Raw genomic sequence first — 24,670 nt, forward strand, 5'->3', positions numbered from 1 at the left:
AAAGATTTCTCCTTGGTAATGACCATTAGTCTTCATTGGGTGGCAATAAGCCTCCCCATGGTCCCAGTCCCCTTCACCCATCCAGTTGAGATCCAGTTAGTGTTTTCTCTTCTCTGGCTTTCCATCCTCCTTGACCCTCCTATCTTGTTTGGTGTGATGCCAATCTATGGTGACACTAAAAAAAAAATTGGAGGAGTAGGCGGAAGACGGGGATGTAGGAGGTTAACTAACAATTATACAGTTTCAGTTTTCTTTTTCGTTGTGTTCCTGTAACAGTTTTTATACGCCCGGCTTGCACATGTAGCTCGCGTGTGTTAATCTCAGCATTGAAGGGGTTTCCTTAATATTTCAGCCGTTTTCATGATTGTTATTCATTGTATCTTCTCAATCATCCCTCTGATTCCAATCTCTCCCATTTTTTTTTTTTCAAAGATTTTTAATTGCTGAAAATCTTATATAAGCAGGTATGTTAGCTGTTTGATCGTCTGTCAGTCACAATTTTTTAAATGTAATAAAAATATTGCAAAATTTGTCTCATGTTGAAACCTGAAAGATATTAACTATTTTTAGAAAAGAATAAATTCCCAAGAAATAAAGCGAAAGCCATGACCGGATATCTTCAGGTTAAGGTTCTACCAAATGACCTATTTATATTGTCTTTCTTTTTTTTTTCTTTTTTTTTTTTTACTCACGTTCACCCCAAACAAGTCATATCACCACTAGGACATAAGAGGCGACTATTTGGGACCATACCTAGGAAAAACTAACAAGATGTTAGTTTACATTACATTTAAACTTTTGCATATAAGTTTAGTCAGAGAAGCAGGTAGCAGGGAGAGAATTCCAAAGTCCAGCTATTCGAGGCAAGAAACTATTGGAGTAGAAAGCTTTCTGGGAATTTAGGGACCTCAACAGTGAAAGTGTATGATTTTGTTGCTAAGCGGGTTTGTCAAAGATATGTACATTAAGAGGGCACAAGTGCGATGAGTTCATCAGAACACATTCCCTTAAAATACTTGTTAAACAGTCACAGGGATGTAACATTGCAGCGATGAGACAGGGGTTGGGGCTTAGTTGACAAAGTGGAACCTATTAGATTGGAAACTTTTTTTTTTTTTTTGGACCCTATCCAAGAGGGAGAGACTAGTGGTAAATGCACCAGCCCAGACAGGATACTCTCAGGTGTGAATAGTTTTCTAGCTCGATAAAGGGAACCCACCTTCTTTGCATCAGTCTTTGCAATGTCCTCAATGTTCCAGTTCATATTGCCTATGAATGTAAAGCTGAGAAGTTTGAAGGAAGACTTGAATAGAGCTTAGCTTTAGCATGACATCATAGACTTATTATTTGTCTCATGTTTCAAATAATAAAAGTAAGTAAATAAATGAGTAAATATTATCAATGGCATTGGAAATTATTTCAATAGTCCAAGATGGTTTATTATGCTATAATTGTGCATTGTATATTCTTTCAAAATTATATAATCTTTTCAATCTAGCAAAAATATGCATCTAGAGTGAAGAGGGGGGTATATATCTACTAGTTTGAATAAAATGGGATAATTCTTTGATTTCGGTGAGAAGAAAGAGTGAATTTGTATTCATCTAAAGAATCCCTCGTATCATAGATGAGGGCGTAGTTGATATGAAACCCTAGCCCCGGTATTAGTTCAATATATATATATAAAAAAAAAAAAAAAAAAAAACAGACGTAAAGGTTTAACCTGCAGAAATTTTAGAAATTATGATGTCATATATTTATCTGAAGAACCTCAATTCCTACTGAGATTTATCGTTCATTCAATCTTGATACCCTTGTCCCTGGTTCGGTTCCAAGTCTGCCAAATATTATTGGCACAGCCTAAGCTTTCGTGTTCCAAAATGTTTTTTGTTTGGTTTGATTTTTTTTTTTTTTTTAATTGTAAGCTTCAAGCAATATCATGATATTTTTTGTCTAATTTCTCAGTTTCTCTTATTTTTAACCTCATGGACATTTTTTGTTGCTTTTTTTCTTCTTCTTGTTCTTAATATATATTTGATTGAAAAACGTATGCTATAAAAGGAACACGTCTACGATTGAAAGACACAAACTGAGTCTTAATAGGATTAAACGAGATAAGCTAACTTGTACTTTACTATCAGTCTTTCAAAGAAAAATATTGCATATATTGTCTCCGATTATTTGGTTTTGTTGATATCCTCTTTCGCTGATTCTGTTTTATTCTTTTCTGCATTGCAAACTGCCTTTGTTGGGATTAATTTTCCCTGAAATAAAGTTCAATTCTCACACGTGAGAATGCAACAACAATTCAGCAGAAAAGTTCTTATCAGGAATGTGGCGACAGTTTGCAAGAAGGGGACACAACCAAGCAATTGACATTAAAGCAATTTTACTGAGTGAGCAAAAATAAAATATAATGTAAGAGGAAAAAAGACAATTGCACAAAATGATGAAGATAATTAAAGTTTGCGAAAACGTGGTTCGCTAGAACTTATCTGAGTTCGGATAACAGATGGACTCATCCCTCAATTCTGGCTCTTTTCGTGTGGACGGTTTACAGTTCTGCTTCGTCGTATAAACGGGGATGAATACTGGCTAACTTCTCACCGCCGTCTTGGAATGTCCGGGAAGAAGACAATGTCCAATGGGTAACGTGAAGTAGAAGTGCGGTGGCTTTCAGTGACTGCCATCGTGTGCTTCTCACCTAGGTGCTAATCTCCAGCTGGTGTCGAAAAAAAGAGAGAATGATGCAAAATCTCCCAAGGCTTTTATAGTTTAATGCACGTGACCCCCTAAGGGGGTGGGGGTAGGAGATCACTGCTAACCAATCCACAGAGCCTTAAGAGGGACAAGCTCCATTAGCAGGAGAAGCTACATAAATAAATCCTAATACCTTATTAGATACCTATAGAGATATTTACCAGTAGTATTTCAAATAAAATATACCATTTTATAAATATGTACTTATTGCATGTTGCCATGGATTATATAATACTTAAAAATATGACCTTCTAACCCTAAACCCTAACTACTCACCTAATGTATATATATATATATATATATATATATATATATATATATATATATATATTCACAACCGCAACCCTCGCCTCACAATTACATACGCAGCTGCCCTTACAGGGAGTATCCTTTGTCTTTCTTGACTGAACGGAGGCATCGATCGATTCTTTTTTATGGGGCACAATCATCCTTACCAGATCACCAAAGTTAAGCTGGCCAGTATCAGATGGGTGACCATTTGGGAAGCTAGCACTGTATGTACAGCACCGAGTCATAAAAATTTCCAGGTTGGTATCTGGGGGCGCATTAATTCACTGGGAGAGATGCAACCCCAGTTTTTGTTAAGACATACATCTAGAAGGAAATTCTGATGTAAAAACCTACGGTCTAATGTATACTCTGTCCAGTGGCAGTCATCTGCACCGACACAGGTTAGCGGTAATACCAAAAAGTGTGGTTGGTTCTACACAAAGCCTTCACTACTATAAACAAATCATCTGTGTGGATTTCCAAGCAACTTAGTTGTTGTGGCGGAAGCTCATATGTCGAAATTGACGGGAGAGTCCACCATATATAAAGTGGGTAGCAATAGTATTTGTTACCTTGATTTTTTTTTTGTATTTCACAAGAAATATCAAGTTAATTTTAGTGAAATTTACACCCAATCTTTGAAAAGATATTATCTATCGAAAAAAATATAACAGAAATGAGGATATACTTAGTTGATAAATATTTAGCAAAAAAAAAAAAAAATTTAAAAAAATTTATCCATATGCAAAAGTATTTAACATATTGCCAAATTTCATGCTTAAGCAGTCATTTCATCTTGCTACAATATTTCAACTTTTTTTTTTTTTTTTTTTTTTTTTTTTACACAGGCATCACCACATTATCAAGGCCAAGAGGCCACTCAAGGATAAGGGTTAAAGACTGTACAGTAGAAATTGGAAAATATAGTAATCATTAGTAATCAAAATTCGGTAAAAATTTGTTAACTTATATGGAACGGCTCATCAAGAACTTGTTTACGTTAGACTTGAAGACAACCATATTGTAGTCAGCTGGAAAGCAGGAAAACGGAAGACAATTCCACAGGCGTGCAGTTCTAAGAAAGAAACTTTCTTCATGGAATCTACATTTGGGTTTAGGCATAGATAAAGAGTGGGGGGGGAATTATTGATAGTGTTTTCAGCTAGACGAGTGTTTCTTGTGAAAGTTTGGCAAGGGGGGACCATAGACTGAAGCTCAGGAATCAGGAATTTCATTCTTAAGCAGTTACTTAATCTTGCTACAATATTTCAACCAATCAGAAGGCACCGCAGGGTTCCAGCTCCTTAAGGGTCAATTGATAACAGCTCTCAGACACTGTGCAGGTTGCCTCTTTCCTTACTGTTTTAAAATGCTTAAAACAAAGGAATTGACTAATGATAGGCACCAGAAAATCATAGCAAGGTATAAAGATGGAAAAGGGTCCAGAAAATAGCTTCAGAACTAAATTTGGTGGTAAGTACATTTGGGGCTGTCGTGAGAAAGTGGATAACAATGGATTGCAATACTAAAAATCTTCTAAAAAGTGTCCGGCCACGTACATTAAATAATGTTACTACTCGTTGCATTGCTCGTCATGTGAAGAAAGAATCATTTCTGACTCATTCAGAAGGATTTGCAGGAAGAAGCTAGTGAAGTAAGCCAGAACACAATCAAATTCAAACATTATATGATCATGTTATTTATTCCTAAAATTTATTTTTTCTGATGAGTATAGGTAAGAAAAATTCAATATTAACATGAGAATATTGATTGTTCTACATAAATGGAACAGGTTTATAAAATGTACAGGAGTTTTGATATGTTGATAGAACTGATTGTTATGATAAATAAAATTTTGAATCTTGGAATATAGCTATATTGTTATTCATTCATATATATATATATATATATATATATATATATATATATATATATATATATGTATGTGTGTGTATGCATGTGTGTGTGTATGCGTGTGTGTGTATATGCATGTGTGTGTGTATGTATATATGTATGTATATATATTATATACATATGTATGTATATATATTATATACATATGTATGCATATATATATATATATATCGATACATACATGTATACATATATGTATAATACATATGTATTCATTTTAAACTTTAATCGCCTTCTAACAAGGAATCTACACCCTTTATATATATATATATATATATATATATATATATATATATATATATATATATATATATACTAGCAGGCCACCGGCATTGCCCGGTTGTAAAATACGCTAAAATATGATATTTTGATTAATGCAGAATTCGTATTTATTATTATATTATATTGGATCCAGTATATACTAATGCTTTAAAAAATTTTTAAAAATGTCTCAGTCGTCACCACCGAGAATCGAAACCAGCTTATAATTTACTTCTTCCTTTTACGTTAATGCCTGAGCTATGGAGACATGTTTGCTACAAGGCTAAAAATTGAAATATGAACCAATACCTTTTACGTTATGCATGCATATTCATAATGTCATTGTCTGACCTTCACTTGGCAAATTCCATTTTTTTTAATTTTCACACTTTTGCACTAATTTTCCCCAGCAAAAACACGAATATAAAGTTTTGCAATATATATATATATATATATATATATATATATATAAGTTTCATGTCGGTAGACAATAAACTGACAGAGGAGTTTTGTAGCCAATTTTTTTCAAACAAATATATATATATATATATATATATATATATATATATATATATATATATATATATATATACACATACACTCGGGGTTTTTTATTCAAAAGTAATGGACTAATGAATTCAACGAGGTTGTTAGATAGTGCTCAATAAAAAGAGCTGATAATACTTGTTTATTGTTATATAAACATGGTCACATCCTGCTGCTACAAATAGCCACTTGTTTCAATCAAACAACAGATATCATCAGGCAGCGACTTGACTATTCAAAAGTTCAATGAATAATTATTCATTGAACTTTTGAATGAATAATTATTCATTGAACTTTTGAATAGTCAAGTCGCTGCCTGATGATATCTGTTGTTTGATTGAAACAAGTGGCTATTTGTAGCAGCAGGATGTGACCATGTTTATATAACAATAAACAAGTATATATATATATATATATATATATATATATATATATATATATATATCCATGCATAACTATATATAGAAAAGGGTTTATTTTTACTATAACCTTTTTACGCAAATATTGCACAAGTATAAATCATGTAGAATATCTGCATGAATATAATTACACGTAATGGTTAACTAAAGATGATCATCCCATAAGAAAACCGAAAAAACTAACAGGGAATTAATTAAAATGAATGTTTAAAAGGATATGCAAATTAGCTAGATCTTTTGCAGATGAATGCAATTCCACGACCCATATATAACAAATTTATATATTTTTTTAAAAGATAGTAAAAAGGTTTTTAATATGAATATCAATGCACAAAAGAATATATATATATATATATATATATATATATATATATATGAGAGAGAAAAAGATAAGGCTGTAGGTAAATTAAATAAAAAAAAATTATATAAGATTATTTACACATGTTCTAAAAAATCAAAACAATAACAACCTGAAATCGTGTACGATCGTTTCAGAGACGATATCAAGTTTATTTAAATCCAGTCAGAACAAGGAGGAAAGATTGATACCAAAGTAACCGTCAATTAGCAGCATTAAGAGAATTTAGGGGTCACATCGGATCGATGGGTAACTCATGTTTCTGGATCATAATAATATAGCAGAATTGACGATGAAACTTCTGGAACATAAAAAAAAAACTGAATTTATATATATATGTTAGCAAATCGCCTGGCATGGCCCACTCATATAATTTGTGCTATCAGCTAGAATCAAAGCCAAAACATATAGCTATCTAGCGTTATTCATTACCATCTACGCTATTCATTACCATCCATATGCATATCAAAACTTTAAACATTAACGTAAGCATATAAATGTACATTTGCACATGCATAGAAAATATATGTTTAGTTGACTTACGCCTGCCAAGTTCCAAGTACATTATTGATTAAAAGTTTTCAAAATTTTATATTTCCATTCACTTGACTAATAATTATAATCAGTTTCATCAGCAATTTTTTTTATTTTTTTATCAGTTCAAACAAGAGAAGAATACGACCAATAATTTGGTCAAGAATTAGTTCCTGTTTACACAAAATATGTTCTAAAGGTTTTGGCAAGGAGACGAGAATCTTACTGATCTTGACTGTCCAAGAAGGAAGCAATACTTTGATGGCACTAAAGGAAGCAAGCAGCCGTCTATACTCCTGACCTTTCATTTACAGACTTCCATGATCAGCCATGTATTAGGTCAAGTGCCAGTTCCTTTTTTCAAAGGACCCATTCTTCTTTCTAATGCCACCCATCCGCATGTATAGTGCATAAAAAGTTAAACAATTTTAAAACTTTTTTCCTCACCCATCTTAGTCTCTTGTCCTGCCGCCCACAGACTTCCATGATCAAGTAATAATGATATGCACAAAATGAATTACAATGGTTTAAAACTTGCGCACTAACCTGGTAGATAGAAAAGGGGTGGGTTTATGTTGATTTCAAAGAGTTTTCAAGATTTATGATTTCTTTCACTTTACTAATTATTTTAATCAGAAACTTGATTTTTTTTTTCTTAATCAATTCAAACGAAGGAAGAATACAACCAAGCATTTGATCAAAGGTCAGTTCCTGTTTTCAAAGGACCCATTCTTCTTCAATAATAACATCCATCCGTATATGTGAAGCATAAAAAAGTTTTAAAATTTCAAATTTTTTTTTTTGCCTTACTCACCTTATTCTTTTCATCTGCCACCTACAGACTTCCATGATCAATCAGACATGTGATAATGCGTTGGTTCTTGTTCACACAATGCAGCAGTTACTTGAAATGCATTGCACAAAAAAAAACATTTTTCTACATGATAATGCCCATTAACATGTCATTAGATGCTTACAACTTAAACGATTTGAAATTAAATTTGACTTGCCCACCTTATTACCATGATCTGTCACCTATAGACTTCCATACTTTCAAACATCTTGACAACCTTATAATAATAACAAACGGTTCCAAAACCAAACAAGAGTAGAAGAAACTTTTAGGGAATTCAGCAAGTTTAGAAACACTGTGGTTTCTTTCTTTTTTTTTTTTTTTAACTATAGAGGTATACATGACTTTTGTAACACGTAAAAGCATTAAATCACTTGGAAATTATTTTGAAACTTGCTATCTCTGATACTATTTGGATTATTATTATTATTATTTTGATAACGTTTCAGCCGATGTAACCTCCAACCTTCTTCAGATGCATTTTTATATCAAACTTGTGAATCTTTATGTTATTTGGATTATTCAGACTACTATTCTCATCTTGGTTGTTATTTTCACAACGTTTCAGCCGATGTAACTTCCAACCTTCTTCAGATGCATTTTTATGTCAAACTTGTGAATCTTTATGTTATTTGGATTATTCAGACTACTATTCTCATCTTGGTTGTTATTTTCACAACGTTTCAGCCGATGTAACTTCCAACCTTCTTCAGATGCATTTTTATGTCAAACTTGTGAATCTTTATGTTATTTGGATTATTCAGACTACTATTCTCATCTCGGTTGTTATTTTCACAACGTTTTGGCCGATGTAACTTCCAACCTTCTTCAAATGCATTTTTATGTCAAACTTGTGAATCTTTATGTTATTTGGATTATTCAGACTACTATTCTCATCTCGGTTGTTATTTTCACAACGTTTTGGCCAATGTAACTTCCAACCTTCTTCAGATGCATTTTTATGTCAAACTTGTGAATCTTTATGTTATTTGGATTATTCAGACTACTATTCTCATCTTGGTTGTTATTTTCACAACGTTTTGGCCGATGTAACTTCCAACCTTCTTCAGATGCATTTTTATGTCAAACTTGTGAATCTTTATGTTATTTGGATTATTCAGACTACTATTCTCATCTCGGTTGTTATTTTCACAACGTTTTGGCCAATGTAACTTCCAATATTCCCTGAGCGTATCTTGTTGAAGCCGAGAATCTGCAGAATTTGGAACTGAGCTCTTTATTTAATAATCCATGGGGGTAGTTTGTTTTCTCATTTCATCAGCCATGACTGAATAGTAGACTTAAGTAAAGCGGCATTATATTCTTAGTATTGTCTGTACATTTTTTTTTTGTAATTTTCATGAATAAATTTTCATAAATAAATTAATGTCTTTTTTTTTTTTTTATTACAGAACCTGGAACTCTGCTGTCTATTGGAGCTTGTTATTTAATTTCTGTTGGCATGGTTCACCCTGATGTGGCCTTAAAATTGTAACACCCTCTCCCTATAAACACATAACATGACGCAAAGCTTGCTTCAGGGTAAACGCTTCTTTTGCCGAGAATGGGCATTCTCCAAGATTAACCACTGCCTAGAGAACAGGGCCAGTGCAAAAACATGTGGGGCTTTAATTATGGGGGGGCCAGGGTGCGGAAAGACAGCACTTTGCTGTGAGCTAACCTGGCCCTCCGTTGCAAACCCATGTAGACAGAGGACACTCAACAAGAAATTGTTAGCCTACCACTACTGCCAAGCGCACGATATTGAGACACTTTCTATTTCAGCGTTTATCACCAACATTGTGGATCAACTGAAAGAGTCAGAGCTCTTGGAAGGTTACACAGAACTGCTAAATGATCCGGAGATACGATCGCATCTAATCGCTAATGAGATCGAACGAAATCCAGACGAAGCTTTCAAAAAAACCATTCTGACACCACTCTCCATAATAACTCCTCCGTCTCAAAATCTTATTATTCTAGTCGACTCTATTGATGAGTCATATTTGCAGTCCATCAGTGAGCGGGCGCAAGGAAGTCGGACGATAGCAGAGTTATTATCTAATAACCATCAACTGTTTCCAAAGTGGCTTCTGTTGGTATGCTCCTCAAGAAAGCAGAGCAAGACTGTGACCCGTATGTTTACTGGATTTAGGAAAATAAGCCTTGATGATCTCCGAAAGACTCACGTTGTACGAGACGTGCAACAATATATACTGTTTCGCTTGGATGAAGAAGACGAACTCAGACAGCACCTTAGTCGGGAAACTGCTGAAATGTTGAACCAACTCCATATAAAAAGTAATGGCTGTTTTCTTTACTTAGAAAAAGTCCTCGACGGAGTTGCCGAAAATTTCATAATGCTCCGGGAGATACGTGAAATCCCTGGTACACTAAATGGCCTCTACCTCTGGCTATGTCAAAGGTTATTTGTCCGTAAGCAGTTTGCGAAGATCCAGCCAATACTGAATGTGATCTTAGCAGCTAGGAGTCCGCTTACTGAAAATGAGCTCTATCAGTGTGCTCGTATCCGCAATACGAACCTCACACAAGAAGAATTTGACCGTCGAATAGCAATCCTTTCTAAGATACTGACCAATGGCAAAAATAACACAAAAATACTTTTTCACCACAGTTTTGCAGAATGGCTACTTGATGTCAAGCACTGTACACAAAAATACTTGTGCAATGCGGGTGAAGGTCACGGTATGTTAGCACTGAAAGCAACACAAAAGGCGTCACAGCTTTCATTGAGTGGCGTCCAGGATTTATGCTTGCATCTAGTCAGAACCAATTTTCAGTATCCAATCCAACAGCACCATTTAATTCACTGGCTAGTCATGTCCGGTGCCAATATCGAGGACAGCTTGAACATTGGTCTGCCGAAAGATCAAAGAGTTTTAAAGCTTTTAGTGGAAGCGGGCGCCATAATGCCTGAGGAGGAAGACGCTAATGCGTCTACTTTGAAAAGTGATGTTGAAGACGTTAATGTGCGAAGTATGGTTGAAAAACTTTTGGTCGAGGCAGGCTCAGCCAAGGAAGGTGCAACAACAACAACAGACTGCAGTGGATCGGTAAGTGCACACCCACTTTTTATTTTGCTTAATAATAATGAGAAACTGCTTATTAAGGCCTGAAGGGCACTCGAGGATAGGAGTTAATAAGATTGTCAGTTGAACGATGAAAACTACTATCAGAGAATTGGAAATGACGGGTGAAGTGATCACATCTTTTTTTTACAAAGGAATCATCACCTATCAAGCCTTGAAAGTTACTCAAGGATAGGGGTTAAAGAGTAATTAGTGGTCACCAGTGCAATAGCGTAGTAATCATTAGTAGTAAAAATTGGGTATAATTTGATTATTTAAGGGAAAAGCTCAACAAAAACTTGTTTACATTGGAATTGATTATTTATATGGACAATTTGACAAGAAATTCTTAACACTGAACTTAAACATGACCATGTTGTAGTTATCTGGGAACAGCCTCACAGTATTGTGGAAAGATCTTTTTTTAGATATTATTCATCCGGGGCAGCGCCGATCAAGAAAATACCAACTCTATGGCTGTCTGTTTCATCATTTTCTTGATTTTTAATTGGACATACAAACATACACACATACCAGGGTCTGCACAGATTTGAAAAGTCCTTGAATTTTGACTTTTGCCTTGAAAAGGCCTTATTTCTATCATTACCTTGAAAAATCCTTGAAAATATGGAAAATGTCTTCAAAATTTCTTGAAAAGTCCTTGAAAATTATATTCTTTATCCCATTAAAAATTTGTGTCGAAATGTTTAAAATAAAAGCAAAATAAATACTGTTAAATTATTTTTTAAGTATTAATAAAAATACCATTAAATTATTTTTTAAGTATTAAAAATAAAATCGAAGTACATTGTTCCAAAATTGCATCGTATTATTGTGGATAACTCTTGTTATGCCCCCTTTATCATGAAACTAACTCAGATAGTTTTGTGATAAAGGGACGTAACTCCATTTTTTATCGTTCCAGATGACCTAATTTTCAATTATTACAATTTTTTTTTTTCTCATATTTTCGCTCTCATTTATAATTGAATTTGGGGGGGGGGCAAGAGTGTAGGAGTAATGGTGGCTGCCATAAATAAAAATGATCTTCCTCTCTAAAAAAATACTTTCCTTACATGGACGGGATTCTCCAATGGCGAATTCCCCTCCCCCTCTTCTTCCTCCCAAATGGACAAGACGGCAGCCATCTTAGTTAAAAATGTAAAAGCTGTAAAGAAAGCTAATATTTGAAATGAAATAAACATTTAAAACTACTTAAAAACACCAAAAAATAATGCAGGTTGATTGCAAAGTAATTTTTATTGACTGTTGTAACATTATTTTGTTGTTGTTGTATATTTGATTTTTGAATTGCTGTGGATTGTAAAACAAACTCCAAATTTTGTTTTGAAAACTTTAATTTTGTCTGGAGAAGGCCTTGAAAAACCTTGAAAAGTCCTTGAAAATGGACTTTGAAAATCTGTATGAACCCTGCATGCATACACACATACACACAGCCAACTGCTTTTTATATGATAGATGGATTCACTGCTTATCAAAGCCCAGAATCTACTCAAGGATAAGTGTTAATGAGATTGATTAACTGGCTAGAATTTGATTTATATGTATGGACTAGTGTTGGGACGATTAAACGGAATCAGAAATCAGAAAAATTTGAACTTTAAGGGGTATCGGAATCAGTATTGGAATTTAAAAAATTTGTGCCTATTTTCCAATACCAAAAACGATTTTTTTCATTGTCTTTTTTATTTGATTTCATTTAAAACAAAATCTTCCACTGCTGGTAGTAATAATAAAATAATCAATATTTATTGATCTTAGGCTACCAGTAAAACTAAGATCTATAGATCAACCTCTCCCTCCCCCCTGCCACAACTGTGTTTTTACGCTTAAGAAAATATATGCACGTTTAACATGTGCTTTTAAGGTAATCAGGAAAAATAACAACTCCATAGTTAAATATTTAGGATTTATAAAGAATCAGAATCGGAATCGGTAATTGTATCGGAATCTGGAAATTTAGTATGGAATTAGTAATTGTATTGTAATTGTCTCATCACAAATATGGACGGCTTGACAATAATTTGTTAATATTGGACTTGAAAACGAGTATGTTGTAGTCATCTAGGAAGCAGCCCCACAGTATTGTGTTCTACAGATGTGAATTTCTTGAAAAGAAACTTTGTTCATTGGAGTTCCATTTAGATTTAGGTACACAGAGGAAGAAATGAAAAATAAAAAAAATTGTTTACAGTGGTTGTAGCTAGACAAGTTCTTGCAGTGAATGTTTTGCAGAGATGAATGCTCCACAGAGACTGAAACTTAGTCAAGCACCTGATATGAAAAATAATGATAACTAGTGAGACCTGTGGAAATTCAACAGCGGCATCTTTCATATGTAATATATTGCTGCTGGGCATTCTGTGGACATCCAGTGTGAATGGAGACCTCATGATGGGAAGTTCTGTAGAAAGAAACTTTGTTCATGATAGTTTGTTGGTTCATAGCATTTGCGGGTGGGTATCCTGGCAGTGATTATTTTGACCCCCCAACCCCTTCACCAACTGGGGTGTCTATTCTTATAGCCGTTCTTAACATGGGGAGGTTAGTGGTTGGGCAACAACAACAACAACCACCACCACCATACTTTAATTTTTTACGAGAGGGGAAGCATGCTTCCACTGGGCAACGACTGTTAACAGGTCCTGCTAGTATATATATATATATATATATATATATATATATATATATATATATATATATATATATATAGTCATCCACATACAGTACTGTTTCGCTGTATCACAGCTCATCAGTGCGGCTATATATATAAAGTGACCTGGTATGTCTGCGGAACAGCCTCTACCAAGTTTCTCTGTAAATTTTTGGTCTAAAAACTTGAAACTTCAGACATAGAAGATTTGGAAATGTGGAACAAATTCGATTTGGTTTTTAGCCATTAAAAATAGCTACTTAGAGGTGAAAATTGAAAAATAATTTGGAACTTAACAGGTGTAAGTCGACTAAATGAGTTATTTGTATGTATGCGCACATATACGTTTATATGTTGACAACGTTATTTTTTTTTTTTTCTGTATGCGTATGAGTTAAGGTCAGTCGGTAATAAATAAGATTGGTTTCGGTTTCTATTCTGGTTGATGAGTATTTAGGTCATATTTTTTTTTAACTTTTGAAATCAGTACTATATATATTGGGTACAATATAATAAGCAATAGGGCATTGATTCTATAATAATCAATATGAAATTTGTATAAATTAAAATATATTCAAGCATATTTTTTTAGCAACAAACAAAGCTGAAGATTTATATCTTTTGGTTTTGGTTCTAGCTGATGCCACCAAAATTATATTTCTTTTTCTTCTTTTACTTTTTGAAATCACTACTTTATATTAGGTACAATATAATAATCAATAGAGAATTGGTTCTATAATAATAAATCCAAAATCTGAATGAATTAAAATGTCATATTTAAGCGCATTTTAGAACCGGGCAATAGAAAATTGCATGTTTCTTTATTTATACAAACAATAATATTTGTATGAATACATAAGAAAGAAATCTATGTATATATAGCTCAAATGCAACATTCTGATTTCTGATCATTAAATACTCTCTAACTGCTTACTATGTATGCCTGCTGACTTGACATTTGTAGGCATTTAATTCCACTCAATTCTTGTGTTAATTGCCAGTGGCCTTGCGGAAGAATGCTAGCCTACAAAATCCAAGGTGACCATGTGATTGGGTTATACAGAATTTAAAAAAGGCAAACAAGAAAGCAATATGTGAAGCCGTTAGATGTCAAAAGAACAAGCCAGTGTACTTCCAGAAGGAGGTTTACAATTTAAATTCTGATAAACCAAAATGAATAGATGATTAAACAAAGAATATAAAGTGTTAGTGATACACATGGAACATTTATTAATAGCTTTGAGGTTGATGCAAAGACTAATGTCAGATGTAGAGCAATTCACTATTTTTTTTTTTTTTTTTTTTTGACATCTAACAGCGTCACATACGCCATTTCTGTCTGCTTTTTAAAATTACCTTTTTTTTTCCTTGGAGGGAAAGGGCAAGTGTAATATCTGTTGTGCTGTAATGATACCATCCTCACAGGCATTACATTCTCCTTTTTCTTATGAAGTAGATAGCGTAGTATCTGTTCGTGCAGTATATCATCCTCCCAGGTTAGCAAAACTATGTGACCGGAGGGAACGTATATTTGCTGCTGCTGCTGCTGCTGCTGCTGCTGCTGATGATGATGATGATGATGATGGTAATAATAATAAATAATAATAATAAAATAATCAATAATAATAATAATAATAATAATAATAATAATAATAAACTAGCATGAACGCCCGGCAAAGCCCAGTCGTAAAATGGGCTTAAATATGATATTTTAATTCTTGCAGATTTCGTATATATTATTATAGAGTTAATGTTCTATCGATTTTTATATATTATAAAGTTGTGATTTCAAAGATAAAAAAAAATATATCCATATGGTTTGGGTGCATTAGCTTGAATCAAAACTGAAATAAGAACTCATGAAAAAAAAAAAAGAAGTATATATATATATATATATATAACCTAAGTTCCTTAAGCCATAATCGAAATGGAAACAAAAACTTATGAAGAATTCTTGATAAGATTATTTATTAAAAAAAATAGATGACTTAAGTGCCATCAGCTATAGTCGAAACCGAAACTGAAACTTATGACGAATTCTTGGTAAAAATATTTATGACGAGAAATGGAAGTACATAATAATTAAACGACCCGGATGTAAGCGTGACACACAAAAGAACACACACGCTATCGTATTAATATATAGATGATGATAATGATAATAGTAATGATAATGAATAATGATAATAATAGCAAATGATGATGATAATAATAATAATAATAATAATAATAATAATGAATGCAGATGAAATCTCAATCCTATATCACACCCATCATCATCATCATCATCATCATCATCATCATCATCATCATCATCATCATCATCATCATCATCATCATCAAAAAACAACAGAACAAAATGCTTGAACTCCTAACGTTTAGGAAACACCCTTTTTGGTTTCTAGTAATCTGTTGTTGCTTCTTTCCTTAATGAGTAAAGATTGGAAAACAAATAAACAAACAAATAAACAAATAACAATTTCAAAGAAAAATTCTCCACCTACCCCATTGTTTTTTTTTGTTTCTTTTTGTTTTGTTTTTTTTTTGTTTTTTTTTTGTTTTTTGTTTTTTTATTTTTTATTTTTTTTTCTGAAAATGTAAGCTTCCAAATTATGAGAGATTATATTATTCTCATTTCACACAGAAAGCACATTTGCCCATTGTCTTTCTTTCTTTCTTCTTTTTTTTCCGGAATTAAGGGTGGAGTATTTTCTTTTTGGAATTGATTACACAGAAAAAAAAAACAAAAAAAAAAAAACATTGGAATTTGAAAGGCTGTACCATTTAAAAATAATAGTTTTTGTTTTACTTTTTTTAATTGTGTATTCAAAAGTGTGTTATTACTAGTATACAAGTTTGGTTGGGCCACATTACAAAAAGTAAAATACCATTCTCCGGAGCCCTTTTAACCTTTTAGACGTTGTTAATCGTTTCCTACTCAATTGGTATTTCTATGATAGATGTTCGACTGAGCTCAAATCACTGGTTCTTTCTATACCCACCACCGTAAAACTTTTTCAGCAAAAACTCATTTTCTACCAACACAACGATGAGGTCTCAGATGTGTACCTAAAAGTAAACAGAACTTCTATGAACAAAGTTTCTTCCCAAGAACTTTCCACCCGTGGAACACATTACTGCAGAAATGTTTCCTTAGGGACTACAACATAGTAGTTTTCAAATCTAATGCAAACAAGTTATATATTGAGTTGCCCTGTGAATTAATCAAACTTTGTTCTCATTCCTTTCGTTATTCCATTCCATCATTCTGCTGACAATCTTGACTGACTTTTGGCCTCTGTAAGCGGTGAACTATTAGTATTAAAGAAATCACTACTTACCAAGACCAAAAGCCACTCAAGGATATGGGTTAATGAGATAGTCAGTTCAATGATGAATAATACTATGAAAGGATTGGGATGCCCAAATTTTGATCACTTAAGAAGACGGCTTGATAAGCATTTGGTGACATTCACGTTAAAGTCTGCCGGGAAGCTTAGCTTAACGTCATCAGATGCAGAAGTCATTTGCTCTTGTTTTATGGGAAAATCAAAATGTAACGCAATCCAATTTACGATATTGTTTTTATTACATGAATAAATCATTAATTACCAAGTCCAAAAAGCCACTCGAGGATAAGGATTACCGATATTGTCACTTGAATGATGAGAGGATTGGAAACGATTTGTGGAAAGGACAGAGTCTGATAATTTAAGTAGACGGATCGACAAGTAAATACTTCGATATTAAACTTAAAGATGACAATGTTGTAGTCAGTGGAGAAGCACTTCCGTGGTATTAAGTATAAGGGTTAATAAAATTGTGAGTTTACAAGTCCGATGTAAGCACATTATCTGTTGAGTCGCCCTGTGAATCAATCAAACATTGTCCTATTCTGTCATCTAATTAATAATCTTGCGTGACTTTGGGCCTTGGTAAGTAGTGGACTATTAGTATTAAAAAGAAATCACGATTTACCGAGGCAAAAACCACTCGAGGATAAGGGTTAATGAGATTGTCAGTTCAATGATGATGTCAGAGAAATGGATGTAATGGACGAAATTTGCTTACTTAAAATAGGTACTTTTTCTGGTATTGAATTTGATGTTGAAGGTTCAGGGAAGCAGTCCCATGGAAGTGAGGAGAAATCAAAGAAAAAAAAAACAAAGAAAAATCAACCTAATCTGCAAAAAGATATTCTATTATTTTATTATATATTAATGTAGAGATTTTTCAGATTCTAACCTAACACTCGTCTAACTAAAACCACTATCAATAATTTCCCACACTCTTTATCCATGTCTAAACCTAAATGTAGATTCCATGAACAAAGCTTCTTTCTTAGAACTGCACGCCTATGGAACTCTCTTCCGTTTACCTGCTTTTCAGCTGACTACAATCTGATTGTCTTCAAGTCCAACGTAAACAAATTCCTGATGAATCGTCTCTCTAAGTAATCCAATTTACAAAATTCCCACTACTTATGTTTACTACGCTATAATCACATTGACTTATGTATACCCATTAACCATTATCCTCGAGTGGCCTCCGGGCCTTGATAAATGGTGATTCTTTTGTAAAAAAAAATGCTTATATCTTTCTTACACTTAGTACTTCGGGTATATTTTCCAGGTATGTAGCTCTTCAACTTTTGGAAACCACCAAACAAAAATCAAAGCAAATAGACTTCAATTTAGTTTCATTTTATATTAATGCAGAGATTTTTAATCTTAACCTTCTCTTTAAGTCCAATTGCTTGTATCTCTCTTGCACTTGGTTCACCGGGTATATTTTCCAGGTACTTGCTAATGAGTATGATGATTCATCTGTCCTGCTAAATTTAATGAAAACATGAATTTTTGAATGTGCCTCTGTCATACCAAATACCTTCCCCCCGCCCTAAAAAAGGGGGGGGGGAAAGAAAGAAAGAAGGAAGAAAAACACTGATATACTATGTCACAAATGATGGGAATGGAGAGGGGGGGGCGTAATCAAATAAGCCTATTAACTGATATATTTTCCAGCATGTCATTGACCTTTGATGTGATTTAATTACTTAGTTTGTAATTCAACAACAACAAAAAAGTTTAAATCTGATTCAACGCATTTCTCCCTTTCTTTCATTTGAATGAATAATAATAATTAAAAAAAAAATGACTAAGTAGATGATTCACTAAATCAGAAACGCCTGAACTTCGATGAATTTTTCATAAATATTTGCTTTTCTTCTTCTTCTTCTTTAAAAAAATGTTGTTGTTTTTTTTTTAATCTTTTCCGCCTTTTATCATGTTCATTCTTGCTTTTTTTTTCTTTTTTACATTATTTTATTTTTCGGTACTTGTCCAGACATCTACTATATAAAAATAAATAAATAAATAAAAACAAAAACAAAAGAATATCTCTATGATTGTATGTATACGTGACAGAACGAAAATATCATATTCCAAAAATCACTTGAATTAATCGAGTAGTTTTATTTTTATAAAGAAAATCAAATTTTATACGAGGAGTGACTGTCTCGTCGGCCATTTTGAAGACAATTTCAAGAAACCAGGGCGGTAACTCAACAATAATTCATCGTTTCTATCTTTTATCACGTTTTTCTTCTTTTTTTCTCTTTATTCTATTTTCAATTCTTATCCAGACTTTCCTATTAGAAAAATAAATAAATAGATAAAGGAATATCTCTATGATGTACGTACACGTAACAGAACGAAAATATCATATTCCAAAAATCACGTGAATTGATCAAGTAGTTTTATTTTTATTAAAGAAAATCAAATTTTATGAGTATACGAGGAGTGACTGTCTCGTCCGCCATTTTGAAAAAGGAGAAATATTTCAAGAAACAAGAGAGATAACTCAGCAATAATTTATGCTTACTAGATATGTTGTAATGCATGCGAATTCCCATTAATCGCTTAAAAAAATGATTTTCTTATTAAAAAAATAAAAGTACTCGATAAATTTACGTAATTTTTAGAATATGATATTTTCGTTTCGTCACGGGTATGTACATCATACAGATTTTTCTTTAATTTTGATTTTTAATATACAGGGGAAATCACTAGTGAGAAATTTGAGAAGTTGGTAGTTTCCAATGCCAGGCATTAGATAAACATTACCGAGGAAACCATCATACCCCATACTCACCATGTAACCCTCTCAGCATCTCATACTAAACACAAACCTCCTAATGCAATTCTGAATTTTTGAGATGAGATGTGAATGCTTGATTAATCGGACTATTATTCTCATCTTGGGTTCACTCGAAGAAGGTCGCAGGTTGCAGCGACCGAAACGTTGTGCTAATATCACTCAAGATAAGATTAATAGTCCGATTACTCAACATAGCACAAACACAAACTTCCTAGCTTGAGAAAAACTGTTGTGCTGTTGTGTGATATAATTTGGAGAACCCCAACATCCAAAAATTCAGCACTCTTCATCTTAATCATCTCATACCATGCATGTACAGTTTGCCTGATAACATCACAATATACCCCAAGCTGTGAATGTCTTCGTGGCATCTTATTGATCATTCAATGTTGCCAAATGTACGATCATAGGCCATGTAACTGCGACCGTGTCGGTTCCATAACACGGCCTCTGTACACTTCAGTGAAGTGTGATATTACAATATTAATGTCTTTATTATGCCCCCAGCACACACACACACACACACACACACACACACACACACACACACACACACACACACACACACACACACACACACACACACACACACACACACTCACCGACCCACCCACAGGTGTCACTTAACATTAGTTTGTTTGTCAAACTCGTGGGTCTCCTACTCCGTTTTAAAAATCCACTTTCTGAGATTCATAGTCATCTTCACTGACCACCTTCCCGCTGCCACCTCATCCCAAACGTAAAATTTCGATTTGTTCAATCAAGGTTTTCTACGACAGTATGGGACACTGGTGCTGAGTCTGAGCAAGAGCTGCGTCCCCCCTCGTCAAACTTTCACAAGAAACACCCGTCTAGCTGAAAACACTATCAATAATTCCCCCCACTCTTTATCTGTGCCTAAATCTAAACGTAGATTCCATGAACAAAACTTCTTTCTTAGAACTGCACTCCTTAGGAGTTGTCTTCCGTTTTTCTGCTTTCCAGCTGACTACAATATGGTTGTCTTCAAGTCTAACGTAAACAAGTTTTTGATGAGCCGTTCCATATAAGTTAACAAATTTACCGAATCTCCATTACTAATGATTACTATATTGTCCAATTTCTACTGTACACGCTTTAACCCTTATCCTCGAGTGGCCTCTTGGCCTTGATAAGTGATGATGCCTATATATATATAAAAAAAAAAAAAAAGTCAAGACAGATGACTTGGGTATCAGAATTAGTATCACCGACTTGAGGTTTCATCAAGTTTTGAACCTCAGTTGCTACGTTTTTTTCTGTTTCTGTATCTGTTTTTCCAGGTCTCGTTTTTTTGCACCTCTTCAGTTACAAAGTGGGACAATAAAATTGTCGCCCTAAAGAAAACAACACTACAGCTTTTATTTTTTTTAATTTTTATTGAAAAAATCAATTCAGGAAACTTGATTATGTAGTAGAACTGACATCTATTCAATGTAGCCGCCTTCAGCTTCAATCACTGCCTCGATATAGGTCCACAAGTGTCGACAGGAGCTCAGTGAATACTCAGCGGATGGCATGGCGACGATCAGGCTGGCTTTGGTGTTGTGGGAGGTCATGTTGGTGATGTTCTTGAAGTATGACCAAACGAAGTAGTCCAGCGGGTTTAGGTCGGGGGGGGGGCAGTGAGAGAAGGGTACAAAGTTGTAGCACTCCTTCTGAAGCCAAGGCTGAGTCTCTTTGGACTTGTGGGTTGACGCCGAGTCCTGCTGCCACACTTAGAGTCAGTCAGTGGCCACCTTCTTCCACCAGTGAATCATCACACTCTTCAGCACATCCAGATACACTTTGGTATTGACTTTCAAGCCGACTTCGAAGATGTGAGTCAGCACGATGTGGCCTTCGCTTGAAACCACACCAAAGACCATAACCATGGCCAGAAACTTGTCCTCAAGAATTGAATCGTCCGGATTGACATTTTGAGGGAGTTGGCAATAGTTTTGTTTTCATAACTTGGATCGGTAGAGTTGTACAGCGGCGCATTATATACACGGTGTCACTTTTAGACGTAATAGAAGGCTCCTATGGCTCTTGGGATTTGTACACAACTGGCCAACTAGTAGACAACAACAAAAAGAAAAAAAAAAAAAAGGAAAACCAATTTTCATCAAACTGAAATGGAAAACACGTTGTCTTTTCTACGATGATAATTTTATCGTTCCACCCTGTAGTTTGGCATCACAGTTTGTCACAGGTGGTGCACGTGTCACTTTGTGGAAGTTAAAAGGACATATTGAGCTTAGTATTAAATACTGAGCTGGAGTAAGACTCCATCTGCGTCAGGATAACTAGTGCTCATCTATTGCATACCGTAAAGCTTTCGTACACTCAACTCTAGAGACCGTTTGTTAGGGATTTCATTTTTTTTTCTTCTTCCTTTGAAGATTGTAATGCTGGGTATGGGGCAGCCAAACCAGCTGCCAACATTGCCCCGCTTTTTTATTGAAACCAACCGAGAGCTCTTTTTAGTATCCTCGCTGTTCCCTTAAGTGTAATTGTCTGAATCTCTTTTGCACTTGGTTCACCAGGAATATTAGTTAGATAGGACTTCAGGTTCATATGAGTGTAGTGACTGGACACGGTGGAAATTGGCGCTATGTGCTCACTCACGCCGTCAACCTGGCTGGCAGTAAATTTGTGTGCCGTGTGTTCGCCCCTTTTATGGTCCCACAATCTGTCCTCTTCTTCACGGTATTCTCTATTCTCCCCTGTTTTAGGCCGAATATTGCCAGTGAACCAGCCCAGTACAAAGTGTTTTTGTAACTCACCAGTATCATGCTTTACAGCAGGTGTATCAGGCATATTTGTTTTACAGCTACACTAGGTGTATCAGAATTTTTGTAGGAAATTTTGACACCCTTAACACGAAACTGCGAATAATATATATATATATATATATATATATATATATATATATATATATATATATATAAAACAAACTCGTAATTTCTCTTTTAAAAGTGGGTTGTTTATTTTCTTTATGGATTATACTTCTAAAATAAAATATTAAAGTTGTATAAAAAGTAGTAGAAATATATTTTTTATTTAAAAAAAAAAATACAGCAATGAAATTAATTGAATTTTACGAGTTCAGTATTTTTCAATTTTTAAACTTAAAAAATCTATCAAAATTTTTCTATTGATTCTATTTGTACGATATTTTCAGGGTCAATGTGAAATTTTATGCTCTTTCCAATATAATATTTTAGACAAACGTTTTTTTTTTTTCATTCATGCCGCACCCCCATTTGTAAATGTCTATTAAAAAGTAAATAATTAATTTACTTACCAAAGTTTTATATATCACAAATTGAAGATAAAAGATTAATAAATAATATATTCAAATTTAAAACAAAAAAAAGAAGTGATTTTTAGAAATTTACCTGTAAAGTCCGAAGTTTAAAACCTTTTTTTTTTAAACCACGTTGTTTTTTTTTTTTTTGTTTTTTAAATGAAACTTTGATCTTTGCTCCTTTAATTAAAAAAAAATTAGGGTTTGAATTACATTTTTCGGGTATTTATAAGCTTTGAAAGACAGGGGGTCGAATTAATTCACGCCCCTCCCCATTTTGAAATGTCTATTAAAAAGTAAATAATTAATTTACTCACCAAAGTTTTATATATCAAAAATTGAAGATAAAAGATCAATAAATAATATATTCAAATTTAAAACAGAAAAAAAAGAAGTGTTTTTTTAGAAATTTACCTGTAAAGTCCGAAGTTTAAAACCTTTTTTTTTTTAATCACGTTGTTGTTTTTTTTTTTTTTATGAAACCTTGGTCCTTGCTCCTTTAATTGAAAAAAAAATTAGGGTTTGAATTACATTTTTCGAGTAGTTATAAGCTTGGAAAGACAGGGGGTCGAATTATTCAATATTTTTCATGAAGTTTCTGACACACAGCTACACTTCCCAGCTACAACATGCACGATTTTCTGTATGCACTCATTTTGTTGTCCGTAATCACCAATATCCCAGAACTCCTTAAACAAATGATGTAGTACATGCATTGATACTTAAACAAAACAAAAAAAACAAAAACATCCGTTAACACGCGGAACTAATGTTTGCTACCTTCACGCGTCTGTTTTTTTTTTTTCTTTTTGCATGGTAGTCACCACTTATCAAGACCTGGAAGCCACTCGGGGATAAGGGTTATTGCGTGTACAGTAATCAATGGGATAATATCGTAGTAATCGTTAGTATTGGAGATCTGATAAAGTGTCTTACTTAAGGGGGCGGTTTATCAGGAATTTGTTTATGTTGGACTTGAAGAGAAATGTGACAAATTGTGAATGGCGACTAATCTTAGACAAATCCTTGTTGATAATACGCCAATTGTACAACACGAAAACAATTTTAAAAAGTTAAAAATTCTCGAAGCATCTTACATTAAAACTCGGCATCCTAATATTAATAACATCCTAATATTAATAACATCCTAATATTAATAACATCCTAATATTAATAACATCCTAATATTAATAACATCCTAATATTAATAACATCCTAATATTAATAACATCCTAATATTAATAACATCCTAATATTAATAACATCCTAATATTAATAACATCCTAATATTAATAACATCCTAATATTAATAACATCCTAATATTAATAACATCCTAATATTAATAACATCCTAATATTAATAACATCCTAATATTAATAACATCCTAATATTAATAACATCCTAATATTAATAACATCCTAATATTAATAACATCCTAATATTAATAACATCCTAATATTAATAACATCCTAATATTAATAACATCCTAATATTAATAACA

The 24,670-nt window shown here is 33.5% G+C and overlaps 1 protein-coding gene across 1 annotated transcript in view; it reads left to right on the forward strand.

The window, feature by feature from the left end:
- The window catches only part of LOC145268309 (uncharacterized), a 460,028-nt gene that overhangs the window by 197,309 nt on the left and 238,049 nt on the right, over window positions 1-24,670 (forward strand). Inside the window, exon 3 of the mRNA XM_080123767.1 lies at window positions 9,349-11,010. Coding sequence (XP_079979893.1) covers window positions 9,457-11,010 — 1,554 coding nt within the window. The 5' untranslated portion in view covers window positions 9,349-9,456. The remainder of the gene's footprint in view (window positions 1-9,348; window positions 11,011-24,670) is intronic.

Source organism: Euprymna scolopes, chromosome 43 (assembly GCF_053919585.1).
Source record: "Euprymna scolopes isolate OS-2025 chromosome 43, ASM5391958v1, whole genome shotgun sequence".
Lineage (NCBI taxonomy): Eukaryota > Metazoa > Mollusca > Cephalopoda > Sepiida > Sepiolidae > Euprymna > Euprymna scolopes.